Source organism: Theobroma cacao, chromosome 3, assembly GCF_000208745.1.
Source record: "Theobroma cacao cultivar B97-61/B2 chromosome 3, Criollo_cocoa_genome_V2, whole genome shotgun sequence".
Classification (NCBI taxonomy): domain Eukaryota; kingdom Viridiplantae; phylum Streptophyta; class Magnoliopsida; order Malvales; family Malvaceae; genus Theobroma; species Theobroma cacao.
In genome coordinates, this window is record NC_030852.1 from 468,743 (window position 1) to 483,821 (window position 15,079).

Consider the following 15,079-nt stretch of genomic DNA (forward strand, 5'->3'; position numbering starts at 1 on the left):
ATTCAAAAACAAATAAATAATAGTTTAATTATTCCTTAAATATAGGGGGAAAGAAAAACCCCACAAAACCATGCACGACACGTAAGGAGAATATGAATCCAACACGTGCACATGAAAACATGACGACATTTACTCCCTCTCTCTATGATATAAGAAAAAGAAAAACGCCCCTGTTTGCCTCTCTTTGCCATCTCCATTTTCCGTTCGTTGCTCGGGAATCTCCTTTTTATAAGACGATTCAATCTAACCCTCTTCTTGAAATTTTTCTTGGCAAAATATACCCTTTTCCGCTAAAACGTAAGATACCCATCCCAGGTTTTCCTTCACAGTTTTCTTGGTTTGTTTTTTTTTTCCTGCAAGTGATCAAACAGGGAATAGATTGTTGGTCGTCTGGCGACTCTTTTGGCCACAGATCTTAAATTAATTACGTTTCAGTAGGATTTTAAGTTTAAAAGGATTGAGAAATGATGAATTTGATTCTGTTTTTTCCTCTTTTTGCCTTGTATTTGCTTTCTAGTGCATTAAGAAAGGACCATTTCAGAACCGGGGTTTATATAATTTCTTTTTTATTTTTTGAGATAGTTTTTATTGTTCTGGGTAATGAGTGGTCTCAATTAAGGATCAGAGAGATTTGTATTTGTACTGTTCCAATGCAAATGTGTAAAGTAGGGATTGTTGCTTTCTTTTTATTTGCTAATTATCACAAAATTCTTGCTTTTAGCATTGTTAGTTTTTTTTTTCATTTTAGACTGGAATTATGCATTGTAGGATTGTATATTGATGTTATGAATCAATGCTGGAAGAATAGGGAAGTTGTTGATTCAATTAGATGGGTTTAATATGTTCAGCATAAGCAGCTAGCGGCTGTGTGAAGTTTTTTGCCTTTTTCCCAGTGTGCAAGTTGAGAAATTCATATACTGGATTTGCACCAATATTAATATCTATGGAACTACTGGGGATTGAATCTTCTATCTTTTAGAGCTTTCACCATTCGGGTTTGTTTTAGATGGATGTGAATATGCTAAGTTTGGGGCTTAGCATCTAGCTTGTTTATGCATGAACAAACTTGTCAAATTTTCCTAAACCCGCAGTTTTGGTTCGGGGTCATATGCCAATCCAGGTAACTAAAGAATCTATGTAGTTATGGTTATAATTACATATATTTATTACTTTTGCAGATTCATTTGCTGTTAAAAATCATGAGATAAAAAATTTTCACATTTTAATGGTAAGCTGGGCTGGAAATTTTCTTGGTTAAATGAGTGTGCTAAGACAAATATTCCTCATTGGGGAATTTGAAATCAGTTTGAAAGGTTATCGTAGTCTTTTTCTTCCATTTGTTCATGTTCTTTATGTCAAAAATGCTATATTGTTTGACCATACTAACTTTGTGTCATCTCTGCCTTAGTTACTTATAACTATTGTATAGCCATTTGGCATGAAAAGTGTTCTTTAACACCGTACTTGGCAATAATTCTACTTTGTTGAACCAGTGTACTTACAGCTGAACTTGTTGGCTCATATTGTAGTTAAAGCTTTTGATATTCATAGCAAGCTTTTGTGGTTTTGTATTGATCTCAGGATGTATCAGGCTAGCTATATATAAAAGAGAAATAGAATCAAGAACAAATGAAGCAAATCGGTCATAAGTTACTGACTTCTAACCTGCATAACTGAGTGGTTAAGCATCAAACAAAGGCATTGTCTGGACTATTTCTTTTTGCTAATTTTTTCTGTATGGCTTTAGTGGCCCTTTCTAAGCATTGTTATATAAGTGTAGGAAACAATTTACTTGGATTTAGAGGTTTCCTTTAGTTTCATAAACGGTCAAATATTCAAACCTCACTATCTTACACCAAAAACAATGATGTGGTTTGTTTGGTATTAGTTCTCTTGATATACTTGTTTTGTTCTCCGCAGCAACATTTATTTTTGGTCGTTGCATAATATTTGAGGTTTCTTTGAATGCAGCATTTTGCTTTATGCTATATACTTTTGGATGTGTACAAGTTAATATTGCCTTTTCTCGTATATCAGATTAGTTTGTCCTAAGCAGTTTTATAAATAAGAAAATTTTGGATAATTGAAGTTTGTAAAAAGTGAAGTTCATTACTTTAAATTTTATTTTTGCAGAAAATGCAGAATGTTAATTTTATTGATGACATTTTGGCAGGTAGTTGGAATTTAATTATATTGGCTTACAATGTCTTCCCCAAGCAAGAGGAGAGAAATGGATGTAATGAAGTTGTAAGTTTCTCTTTCATATTTACATCTTCATATTCAGTGATGCTTTACGCTCACATGATAATTTCAATCTATTTTCATTTTGTCGGTGACATTTTGTAATTTTTTTGCCTTTAAAGAAATCATAGGGTTTTCCCTAGGTGTTTTTGGGCACTAATCTTTGCAATCACCTAAGGAGGTGCTAGGGGTTAGTGTGGCCGATGCACCCAGACCAGCTGACTTAATCACATATCTAGGGATTTGGGTAAGTTGGGCTGTTTTGATCTGTAAGCCTAGCCGGGTAGCATCATTAAGATATAGTTGTAGCAAAGATGGTTACTCCAATGGAATTTGTCGAGTTGAAACATTTCTTATCTCATAAATGGATTGTATGTGGAAATATGTTAATAACGGGACTGCCTGGCTGCTGAGTGCTGCAAATTGGTTCAGTTGCATAATGAGTTTGATTTTGTCAGTCTTATTAACTCATTTCTTATCTTGTTACTTTTGTAAAATTTTAACAAATTCTACCTCATTGGTTTCAAGTGCAAATAGAACTTTTACTTTGCAGTTAACTTTGTAGAGAGCTTTAATGTGGTTTTATCTGCAATTTTAGGACATGAGGTCCTTTGAGATGTGAGATTCTCTAAGCCAGGCAGCTTAAGCCATCTATGAATTGGATTGTTAATTTGATTGGCATTGATTCATTAAATACATACGATATTCAACTGTGTCTATGGTGTTGGTTCTGATTTTCCACAATCCACATAAGCCATCCATGAACAGCTAGATTGGTTAATGGTCTTCAGAATTCACCATTATTATGTGGTGAGTTTGTTGCATTTGGATGGGGCTTCCTCTTGCATATAACAACCTAGAGATGATTTCTCCTTTTGGTTTGCCTGATTGATTATTTTATTTCTCGTTATATCTACTTTATTAAAATGATGACACTGTTTCCCATTTTCAATTTGTGAAAGCTTTACTGAATTTAGCAATTGTTGCCTAAATTTTGGGTTTTTTAAATCTGAGTTGCTAATGAGTTTTTATCTCTTTGGCACTTCTCACTTGTTCATTTTATCCAGGATGATGAGTGATTACAATGTGGAAACAATAAATGATGGACTCAACGAATTCAACGTTGAATTTCATGGTCCCAAAGAAAGTATGCTTATATTACTTCTGGTTTATATATGTTTCTGGTTATCTGTTTTTTTTTTTTTCTTGCTCAGCAAGTTATCTGTTATTTATGATTTCTTTTGCACGTTATTTGTATGTGATCATTTTTCCTTTCTTCCTTTAATATCCTTAACCTCTTCAACTGAGATGTTTGCAGGCCTGTATGAAGGTGGAGTTTGGAAAATCCGAGTTGAGCTTCCTGATGCTTATCCATACAAGTCCCCTTCTATTGGGTTTATGAACAAGATATTCCACCCAAATGTTGATGAAATGTAAGCAATTTATAATTTCAAAGTCTGACTTTTACAGATTGCAATATCTTCTGCTTTAGTTCTTTCTTCTTTTACTGTCTTGAAAAATGATCCAATTGAGCTGTCATGGTCAGCCATCTAAAAAACGGAATGGTTAGGCTATGGTCCTAAGATTCTCTTATTTAAAATTAATTCTTAATAGACCAGGATTCTGGTAACCTTTTGTCCATGTTGATTATTGTTTAAAGTTATGACGCAGCCTGAATTTGTTCTGTATTGAATTAATTGCAGGTCCGGTTCTGTATGCTTGGATGTTATTAACCAATCATGGAGTCCAATGTTCGGTAAGCATCATTTAACTACCAATGCTTACCAAAAGGCCATCGATTTTATCTATTTTCTTGATTGGCACCTTTGCAATGCCCCTATACATTTTTTTTTTTTTTGAAATATTACATTTTCTTCTCCCACACATGAATTAGTAAAAGCTGCTTTCTTTCTGGTATTTGTTCAGTCAAATGAGCTGTTCGTGATTTTTTTTTTTCTGTTGCTGCAGATCTTTTAAATATTTTTGAAGTTTTTCTTCCACAACTCTTGCTTTACCCAAACCCTTCGGACCCCCTAAATGGGGATGCAGCATCATTGATGATGAAGGATCGGAAGCAATATGATCAAAAAGTAAAAGGTGAAGATATTGAATTGGTTTACCCTTCCTTCTTTCCATTCACATTTGCTTTAGTTGAATGGCTCCAAAGAAATCTTTTACTCTCTACATTTGAAAATTTTGTGATTTGGGAACTCAGAATTACTGTCCATGAGAAGTGTATAAGAAAGAGAGGGCAGTTGCCCCATAAATATTCCTTTCCAGGGTGAGTGATGTAACAAGTGTCTTTTACCGATGTGGAAACAGAGTACTGTGAGCGATACGCAAAGAAAGAAAACATCACAAAATCCACAGCTGATGAAGAGAGCGATGAAGAAGATGTCACTGATGAAGAAAGCAAATCTAGTGATGATGAAATCGCTGGACATGCAGACCCATAACAGAACTCGGGGACTTGGCTCAATGAGCTAAACACCTGATAAAAGCAGCAATGAACCCCTTTGTTGTTCTCCTCAGCATAGAAAAATAGAAGTGATAAGAGATTTCAAAATACTAGGGGTCACAAGAAAAATGGACAGAACAATTGATACACTAAATCAAATATGTTTATCATCATCTCTTGTTAAGTAATTATTTGATTGTCTCAACAGCCTTTTATTTTCTTTTCCCATTAGATCTCTGTACTAGGAGATTACAAATATTTGAATATATATATATATTGTATATGCTGAGAATTTGTTTACATTTGTCATCAATAACTTCAGTGATACATGATAGAGCCCAATAAGTAGGAAATATTGCAGGGAAGATCCCAGTTTCATATTGAAAGACATTAATTAATGGAACTGCTTGATTCACTTTGTGAATGAAGCAACACAGAATCCGTCTTAGTACTTGATTACTTATTTATTAAGTGATGCTTTCTGCTGAGCAATGCATTTGTCTGATTTCAATCAACATTCTGAAGCTTGCTAAAAATTCAGGGTTTCGGCTGAAAGATTCCTTGCCAATTGATTGCTGGATTTAGATCAGTGACAAAGCTGCATTTGTACTATATATATATATTTAATATTGATCCTTTTCTAGGTCCTGAAGAATTGGTTTGTGAGACACCAACTGAGAAAGACCTGGCGTTTCGGAAATGCTTGACTATTTCACTCTGCCGGCAGTCATTTTTTTTTTATGTCACTTTGGCGGTTTGCCTCATTCCCGAGTCATTATTGACAGTCGTATCCAGACTTTGTAAATTCAGCCATTTGGCAAGCAAAAGTGGGCAGTGCAACAGTTCCCGCCTTGTTATTTTCTGTTTGTTCTACGATTCATGATCAAGCAAACCCCATTTCATAAAGAAGGCAAAAGCAGGCAGATCATCCTGCTCATTTTTTGCTAAACCTTGCTTGTTTTTTTCGAAAATGAACCCAGTTTCCATTCGGGTTCTGCCCATTTTCATCTTTCTCCTCTTCCATGTGTCAAATTCTGAAGATGAAGAAGTGAAGCAATCACTGGTGGAATTCTTGGACAAACTTGCAGCTGGAAATGTTGAGAGAGGTCAAAGTTGGGGTTGGAACATGACTTCAGACCCCTGCAAAGACAACTGGAAGGGTGTATCCTGTGATTTGAAATTGCAATCCGTAAAGAAAGTAGTTCTTGATGAGCTAAATCTTACTGGAGTTCTAGATATTGGTTCTGTCTGCAGGGCAAGCTCCCTTTCCGTGCTTAGCCTGAACAAGAACAATGTTGTTGGATTGATATCAGAAGAGATAGGGAACTGCAAACGTTTGACACACCTGTATTTAAGTGGGAACCAATTGTCCGGTGACCTTCCGGAGTCTCTGAAACAGTTGAGTAATTTGAAAAGGTTCGATATATCTTTTAATAACTTCTCTGGAGAGGTTCCTGATTTATCTCGAATTTCAGGCCTGGTTACTTTCCTTGCTCAGAACAATCAGCTGAGTGGAGAGATACCAAATCTTGATTTTTCCAATCTGAGACGGTTCAATGTCTCCAACAACAACTTCAGTGGTCCAATTCCTGATGTTAAAAGTCGGTTCTCTGCAGACAGTTTTTCAGGTAATCCTGAACTATGTGGAGAATTGGTCTCAAAGGCATGCCCGCCATCAGCAGCACCACCATCAACAAGGAAATCTAAAGATTCATCAAGCAAGGATTTCCTTATCTACTTTGGTTATGTAGCTCTCGGCCTGATCATAGTGCTACTCGTTGCCTACAAATTAGTCCGTAAGAAGAAGCCAAAAGAAGAAAAGAGTGAGGCTGTGAAAAAGGGAGTGGAAGCAAAGACTAGCAGCAATAAGACTAGTAGTACTTCCAACGAATCCAAGACCACTGAGCATAAGTCAGAGTATTCAATAAGTTCTGCTGAGAGTGGAGTGGCCTTGTCATCGCTTGTAGTTCTCTCAAGTCCAACAGCCCAAGGTTTAAGATTTGAGGACCTTCTTCGAGCTCCGGCTGAATTGCTAGGAAAGGGAAAACATGGAAGCCTTTACAAGGTAATGCTTGATAATGGTGTGACAACCTTGGCTGTGAAGAGGATAAAGGACTGGAGTGTTACAAGCGAAGACTTCAAGAGCAGGATGCAGAGGCTGGACCAGGCAAGGCATCCGAATGTATTGCCATCAGTTGCATTTTATTGTTCCAAGCAAGAGAAGCTCTTGGTGTATGAATATCAACCAAATGGCAGTCTTTTCAGGCTCCTCCATGGTAATCTCATTCTCACTAATTCTGCTGTAGAATTTGATTTTATACCTTCAAAATTTCCTTGGAGAATACAACAGATACATAGACACAAATAGATACTAGTTTATGCTCACGGGCAAAAACAACCAGGATCAAACTGACATGGAAACCTGGCTTTTCTGCCCTAGGCTGCTTAAGATAATTTATAATCAAACAACGATGCTCCCTTGTTGATTCAGGATCCCAAAATGGCCAGGCATTCAACTGGGGAAGCAGATTAAACGTAGCAGCTAGCGTTGCTAAGGCTTTGGCATTTATGCATGAGGAGCTCCGTGAAGATGGAATTGCTCATGGTAACCTGAAATCCACGAACATTCTGATCGACAAGAATATGGATCCATGTATCAGTGAGTATGGACTAATGGTGTACGACAGTCAAGACCAAACATTCCATTCTCCATCCAACAGCTTCATCATCAACAACGATTCAGACCGTGGTCAAACCTATGGAAGCTTTCAAGCTGACAACTATGGTTTTGGGGTGATCCTTCTTGAACTTCTTACAGGGAAGCTGGTGCAGAATAATGGCTTTGATTTGGCTCGATGGGTGCACTCGGTGGTTAGAGAGGAATGGACCGTTGAAGTGTTTGACAAGGACTTGATTCTGGAGGGTGCAAGCGAAGAGAGGATGCTGAACCTGTTGCAGATAGCACTCAAGTGCATAAATCCTGATCCTCACGAAAGGCCAAGCATAAACCAAGTTGCTGTAATGATCAACACACTGAAAGATGAAGAAGATAGATCCAGCTCCGAACCATGAACACTCCCCAACACCTAATGTAAAAAATATTTGCTGTTGGGAACCCACAATTCCAACTCAAATCGCTGTAATCTACCAATGCCTTTTTTGTATGTTGTAAACTATTCTTTCCTTCAAAACTTATGATGGTATGAAAATTTAATTTTGTTCATATATTCTACAAACAAAGAAGTGCTCGTTAATTCTTGGCATAGCTGAGTTTCTCTTGAAGTGGTGTTTGATACTAGGATTGCGTAGCACAGTGTCATGAGTTAACCTTGTATCAAACTATTACAGGATAGAGTTATTTATGAGATTGAGTGTTTTGTACCTGTAAGAGAAGTGTCTCTCTTTCAAACAATGTAATGGCTCGTGGTGATACCTTCAAAAATACTTGTTAAGTCTTTAGGGAAAGATTTTTGAAAAAAAGAATGTCCTCATTTCAAACATTGTAATGACTACTGGTAGAGTACTTGTAAAATCTAATAAACTCTTTATAGGGAGTAAGTAGTTGACGGATTGTTAAGCTGTCTCACTGGTAAAGGTATGTTTGTAGTGGATCATCTAGGACTACCCCTATGGCTCGACGATGACGTGTCTTGGTCCCTTTGTAATTAATTTCAGATTAATAAAATATTTTTTTGATTATAACTTAGTGGTTGCATATATGACATTCAGTATGCTTTTTGATTTTGATGCGGATTCTCTTAGTTTGATTTGTTGCTATTATAATAGTTGGAACAAATATAATTGAGTATTGGTTGACTTGCGTGGAAGTGTCCACTCAAGTACCGCACGAACTATCACATACTTGGAGAAGGAGCGTAGTCGATGACAGTTGGTATAAGAGCGGACTCTGAATACTAGTAATGTATTATTGAGGATAATGAACCTTTGTTGAAGTAAGGGAGGATGTCACGGTCTTCGTGTAGATGTGAATCTCACATCGTCGATATAATGCTCCCAGCGGGTGAGTCACAAAGTTCCACATCGAAGAGAAAATCTCAACGAGGAGTAAGGGTGGATGTCATGATCGGAGTGATGAATCCCACATTGATTATGTACTAGAGTGATACTGGGAATATAATGGTTCACGTAACTTTTAACCTGTGAGGCGTCTTTTGTGAGACAAAACCGTGAGTCTAACAAGCTAAAACGAACAATACCTCACAAGAGTTGGTGTGGACTGTGACACACAGTCTTGTGTATTTAATTAGTAAAACAATACTTCTCATGTGTAGTAAATAATATTCTTGAAAATATTATTTATTATTTTTAAAAGAATAAGATAATCAGTTTATCACACATTAAATATTTCTTTTTCTTTAAATTGAAGGATTTTAACTATACATTTGATATTAATGATTAGTATTAGTTGATTTCATTATTTTGATTTTTTTTAAAAAAATAAAGTGAAATAAGAAGTATGAAGAAATTCAGAAATTTCAAATATGCAATAATTGTTTCACTTCATAAATGTTAAAACCTTTCCAAAAGAATTATCAATGATATTTAATAAAATCCGAAAGATATGTTCTCAATAATTACAATTGCAAAGATATATTTATTGATTGAATAATTACTAATTGAAGAAAATATATCTCGTGTGGAATTTTTTTTATAAATATCCAAAATAATAACCATTCCAATACATAACAAAAACAATTAATTCTAATATCAATGCTCTTTATTCTTTGAAATAAATCAAATCTCTTATCCATCTTTTACCTTTCATTGTATCTAGATTTGACAATTTGTGTTTTCGTGTCTTAAATGTGTCAGACACGATTAGACACGAAACACACTAAGATTAAACACAAATACGACAAGAATAATATTTGTGTCTTAAATCTGATATGTTTAATAACCGTATAACACGATATGACACGATTAACACATTTGTTAAATGTGTCAATATACGAAACAACATGATGATTAATACGTTTAAATAAAAATATTTATAATTAAATATAATTTTATTATTTAAATTTAAAATTAATAATTATAACAAAACAAAAACAAAAACATCAATATAACAAAACAAAAGTTCAAAATTAGGGTTCTGCGAGAACTTTTAGCATAAAAAAAAAGTTCAAAATTAGGGTTCTGGCATAATTACATTATTATCTTTATAAAATTTAAAAAACTTTTTAAAATAATTGTTTACAATTATTTAAGTGAGGTTAAAATAATTTTTTACTATTAATTTTTAAAAAATTGATAAACATGTCATGTATATATGTTTAAACACGTTTATACGTTTAAATTAAACGTGTTTAAATGTATTTTAAATGTATTATTCGTATCTCATACGTTAAGACACGAAAATTTTTATGTCTTAAACGTGATTAAGTATGAAACATGTTAAACCTGTATATTTCCGTGTCGTGTTCAAAATTATCATATCTAATTACATTTTAAGCTTATCCGATTAAATTCGTTAAACACCAGAGAAATTAGTCTAAATGAAAATGACATTTAGACGTCTTGAAACCATTTCTTTTATTCAAGCACCGATATTAATTGCTGATTAGTCTGTGTCTTAATTACAAGATGACGTGTTTCATACATATACAATGATCATGGTGTTGATCAAAACCGAACACACCTCTTTAAGTAGCAAGCTTGTCAAGAAGAGAATGATTGATTTAGATATTAGATGATTCAAGAAACCAAGTACATAGAAAAAGATTAAGACCAAACCAAGAGCTAATCTACCCTCTTGTCGGTAAGGATTCAAGAGGAAAGACAGAAACATAACCAAAAAAAAAAAAGAGTCCTAGCATCTGTGAAGTTACCATTATACTATGTTTGGTTATAATCACTCTGTTCAGGGTGGGCGGCACAATCATCGACTCACTTGGCAGCCATGCGTGCAAGCAAAAGGAGACATAAGCCTTCAAGACCCTACCATTTGGTTTTGTCCATAACCTTTATAGACTTTTCTCATTTCATCATATCCACGCGTAAGGGAATGATCCAAGGGGAAGCAGAGGAAATTTCTAACCCAACAGATGAGAGATTTTTCATCATCAATATAATTTAATACTTGCCGTCAAGTATAGAGAATCACGTGATAATTTATGGCAGAGAGGACACTAACAGAAGAGATAAGATTTACTTGGAAATTATATTAAATTTTTAAAATGAATATCTAATTTAAAATTAATTACTTTTATATATTTGAGAATATCTCAACTTAACGGACTAGGGATTTTAAAACAGCAGTAGTAGTAGTAATCAGCATTGTTTAAGAGCTTGTGACTGGTTAAGTAATTGCTTTCTTGTTTTCCATCATTTCATTGTTGGCCATTTTAGCTTGCTTGGGATAGAGATTTGATTGCTAAGTCAAAGTCGGTTGATAAAGAAATTGGGGGGGTTAAAAAGAATCCAAAAAAGCCATTTCTTTCTCATCTTTAAAGAATTTTTTTACTGGATGTAACTGAGGTGTGACCAGAATAAATTGATGGGGGGTTTGCCGTGATTAGCAGGCAATCACACAAAGAAAAGAAGCATCATTAAAGGGTAATAATTAAGTAAAAATCCTGATGAATTCTCCCAATAAAGAAGTCACCCTTTTGACCACTGTGGATAATCAAAGTTGGTGTTTTAATGGTGGACCTGTGTGTCAATTATTTCTCAGCTTTTCTTGTGCTCTTCCTGAACTTTTTAGTCAGGTTTCTATAACCCATTTAGACAGGTCTAAAAGTGGTGTTGCCAAGGGTTACCAATTGGCCATGCACTGTTTCAATGTGGAAATGGTTTTAGACTTGGCCATTGCCACTACCATCCAGGCTCCCCACAGCCAATCCAACCCTTGTCCACTAATTCTCTTGTACTCTTCGTGTATAAAACAAAGTGAAAAGCTGTGCTTTTTGTGGCACAAAACAGAGGCCTTTCAGCTACAAAGAACCAACCAAAATCATAAAAGGACTCTCTTTCAAATGGCTTTTCCATGTGTACTCTCCGTCCCTCAGGTTGGTATTATCCACTATTCTCTGAACTTGTTAATTTGCAGCCATCTTCTTTTCTAAATCTTGCTTCACATTTGATTCTTCAATTTTCTAGTTAAGTGTCTTCTGAAGAACTCAGCAGAATTTGATTACATTTCCCTTTTTCCTTTTTTGGCATAGCTTCCTTAATTCTGCTGACAGAATATATACTACTACCTAGCTTGCAAGGAAGAATATCTTTTGGAGAGTAACTCAAAAGGAATTGATAGCAAAGAGCTTTGCTTTTGTGCCATGAAGAACAAAAGACAACAAAAGAGTTCCATTTGCTTTTGAGCATGCATATATGCTAAAAATGTCTAGAATTACAAATGAAATTAAGCAAATGATGTACCCACCTCCTGTTTCACCTCTCTCTTCATTTCCAACTCCTAATTACTATAATATTGACTATTATGAATCATCCCCACCATCACCTTCTATCAGAATCAGTCCAGTTCTTCTTTTGATTATAGTCATTTTTGCTGTAATCTTCTTCATTGCTGGTCTTCTCCATTTGCTAGTTAGATTTCTCATAAAGAGGCCATCTTTTTCACCAATTTATCAATCCAATAGATACCCTGGAAACTCAGAGTCCCATGGACTTCAAAGACAGCTTCAGCAGCTCTTTCGTTTACATGACTCAGGCCTAGATCAATCTGTCATAGATTCTTTACCAGTTTTCTACTACAAAGATATAATGGGATTGAAGGAGCCATTTGACTGTGCTGTTTGTCTATGCGAATACTCGGACCAGGACAAGCTCAGATTGCTTCCAATGTGTAGCCATGCTTTTCACATGGATTGTATAGACACGTGGCTTCTTTCAAACTCTACATGCCCCCTTTGTAGAGGAACCCTTTCAGGCTCTAGCTTACCCTTAGAAAATCCGATGTTCCAATGTGAGTACTTGAGGGTAATATCTAATGGGGTTGAGAGTGATGGAGAAAACGGGATTTCTTGTAGTCAGAAACCAGCGGCTGCTACGGAAGATGTTAGTGAAAAGAGGATCTTTTCAGTGAGACTTGGTAAGTTCAGAAGTATAAATGATGGAGAAAGTGATGGAGGGAGAGTATTACAAGGAGAGATTAGTAGCTGCAATCTGGATGCAAGGAGATGTTACTCAATGGGTGCATATCAGTATGTGGTTGGTGATTCATTGCAAGTGACTTTGTCTCCTGATGTTAGCCATGGGAAGCTCGTGGAAGAGAAAGGAGAAGATGGGAGTTCCTCCATTGATGGAGATGTGGAAGAGAAGAGAATCAGGAGAACTAAAGGTGAGAGCTTTTCTGTCTCTAAGATATGGCTTTGGTCTAAGAGGAGCAGATTCACAGCTTCTTCAGATAATCATGCTGATGTATATCTCAATGTAAGTTTGCCTAGGAATGACAGAACTCAAGCTGTATGATTATTTAAAAAAAAAATTGTTCTCTTCACCAATCAATCTATATATGTTCATCAAATATAAGTGATATTTCATTTATTTTTAGCTTTTTCTTTAGCTGATTGATGAGGATGCATATATTTGGTGTTCAAAATGCAAAGAACCCAATTAGCTAATTAGAATTAAGATGAAACTGATTGCCCCTTCTTGGTGGATGAAGCAATATGGCTCCCTCTTTATTTAAACAGGAAATGGTGAAAAGGGAAACTTCCTTCTTTCTTCCCTAATCCCTATTCAAAAAGGGTTGACATTCCAGCCTTCTGCAAAAATTTTATGTTTATCTTCTGTGGTTTCCTTGAAAATTTCCATGGCAGTTTGGTATCTACTGACAAACAATCAGTCATTTAATTGCAATGGTGATTTGTCATTGAATAAGCAAGAAGTACTTCATGTATAAGGATTCTGTACTGGCTATATTTGTCTTTCTCTTGAACTCTTTTCATTAGCAAATTCAACTTCATTTTTCTCATCTGAAACAGCACTGAAATCTGACACTGAATCTGCAAATTTTGGTTTGGTGCTGTGACTGGTAATAGCTGTGGTTTGAAACCTGAGGCTTAACTTTTTCCAGTGGCTCTTGAATCTTTTGAGTCTTCCAGTATAGTTGGGATGCAAACCCCACCAGAGAGAAATGCTCCCAGCCTGACAGGCAAAATATCTTGCATTTGACGCTAGGGAACTTAGCTTCCTTAGGGAGCATGAGAGAAGGAGATGAAGTTGATGGGGACTCCATTGTTTGAAAGCACAATCATGGTTGTCAAGCTCCATTAAAAGAAGTTTCCTAAGGATCTCACAACCTCCAAATATGCACCTGTAAGAAGAAGATTGGATCCCCCTGTAAATGCCTGAAGGGGTCAACTTCTTGTCAGAGATCACCATCGGTGTCACACCACCAAAACTTCAACAGAAAAGAATTGGCCTATCCTGTTTTCCACCAAGGCTGGCGTCCATAACCACAAGTTCTTTTTCACCTTTCATCAAAGTGGGGGTGATGCTCTTAGTCGATGATTTGTGAGAGAGCTTCAATTTTTGTTACCTTCATAAAAACATGGTCCACAAATGCATATAAGGGATCATGGTGTTAATTTTTCCAAGTTATTTCAGTCCCATAAAAGAAAAGACAAAAAAGAAGAAAAAAAAAAAAGCCATTTCTGAGCAGATTGACTGTGGAGTAGCTTAAAGAAAAAAACTTGGAACTGTCATGGCTGACATGGTTTAGGAAGCAAACATCAAACCTGTTATTCTGAAGTTCTTACTCACAGTTGACTCTATTTTCTCTTTTTCATGCTTAATTCATTTGCACTAATCCTTCTCCTAGTAGCCTTAAGATATTAATTTCTCTTTCTCTATGGCAGGGAAACTACTTTTGGTAACATAAGTTGGCAAATTAAACTTATTTGGAATCATATTGTATATGTCATCAAATGGCATTTAAAAGGGTATGAAGCAAGTGATAAATAGGGCCATGGCCATCAAGTTCTAGCTACAGTAATAAGGAGATTCATAATGAAAATTATGCAATTCCAAATCAATATATATATGTGTATATACATTGTAAGAGTGTGTGTATATATATATATATGTATATACATACGTATGTACGTATCATACATAGAAATCTACTTATTTTACTGCTTTCTTTATTAAAAAGTTTGAAGAAACAATGATATAAAGACAAAATCTATTATTAATAGTTTGCTAAAGCCCTTTTTCGTGACTAAAAAAATGTATTTTTATTTTATGAAGAAGAAACTCTATGAAATTGGGGCTCTAGCCAACTTGCCATAGATGTAAAAATTTCCCTTAACAAAGCTGATCCAATTCAATCAGCATGTGCTCTGCTCTGTTAATTTTCTCAATTTTCAACTATTTTTTCTTCCACCCTTTTTCTATTCG

At 35.4% G+C, this 15,079-nt stretch overlaps 3 protein-coding genes across 3 annotated transcripts; all 3 read left to right on the forward strand.

Annotated features, from left to right (window-relative positions):
• On the forward strand, positions 162-4,999 carry LOC18603863 (ubiquitin-conjugating enzyme E2-23 kDa). Its single transcript, XM_007036093.2, has 7 exons — positions 162-297; positions 2,174-2,247; positions 3,309-3,388; positions 3,560-3,674; positions 3,945-3,997; positions 4,210-4,338; positions 4,564-4,999. Exons 2-7 carry the CDS (start codon positions 2,204-2,206, stop codon positions 4,695-4,697), a joined length of 555 nt encoding a protein of 184 aa, XP_007036155.1. The 5' UTR covers positions 162-297; positions 2,174-2,203; the 3' UTR covers positions 4,698-4,999.
• On the forward strand, positions 5,103-8,315 carry LOC18603864 (probable inactive receptor kinase At2g26730). The gene is made up of 2 exons (XM_007036096.2): positions 5,103-6,975; positions 7,191-8,315. Exons 1-2 carry the CDS (start codon positions 5,670-5,672, stop codon positions 7,769-7,771), a joined length of 1,887 nt encoding a protein of 628 aa, XP_007036158.2. The 5' UTR covers positions 5,103-5,669; the 3' UTR covers positions 7,772-8,315.
• On the forward strand, positions 11,399-14,431 carry LOC18603865 (RING-H2 finger protein ATL46). Its single transcript, XM_018117651.1, has 2 exons — positions 11,399-11,727; positions 11,884-14,431. Exon 2 carries the CDS (start codon positions 12,047-12,049, stop codon positions 13,145-13,147), a length of 1,101 nt encoding a protein of 366 aa, XP_017973140.1. The 5' UTR covers positions 11,399-11,727; positions 11,884-12,046; the 3' UTR covers positions 13,148-14,431.

What these genes read in the sequence shown, in the direction of transcription:
- LOC18603863 (XM_007036093.2), top strand. Translation starts at nt 2,204, where the DNA reads ATGTCTTCCCCAAGCAAGAGGAGAGAAATGGATGTAATGAAGTT. An exon ending in ATTTCATGGTCCCAAAGAAA is followed by an intron (nt 3,389 to 3,559) that starts GTATGCTTATAT and finishes AGATGTTTGCAG; the next exon opens with GCCTGTATGAAGGTGGAGTT. An exon ending in ATCATGGAGTCCAATGTTCG is followed by an intron (nt 3,998 to 4,209) that starts GTAAGCATCATT and finishes CTGTTGCTGCAG; the next exon opens with ATCTTTTAAATATTTTTGAA.
- LOC18603864 (XM_007036096.2), top strand. Translation starts at nt 5,670, where the DNA reads ATGAACCCAGTTTCCATTCGGGTTCTGCCCATTTTCATCTTTCTCCTC. An exon ending in TCTTTTCAGGCTCCTCCATG is followed by an intron (nt 6,976 to 7,190) that starts GTAATCTCATTC and finishes TTGTTGATTCAG; the next exon opens with GATCCCAAAATGGCCAGGCA.
- LOC18603865 (XM_018117651.1), top strand. Translation starts at nt 12,047, where the DNA reads ATGCTAAAAATGTCTAGAATTACAAATGAAATTAAGCAAATGATGTAC.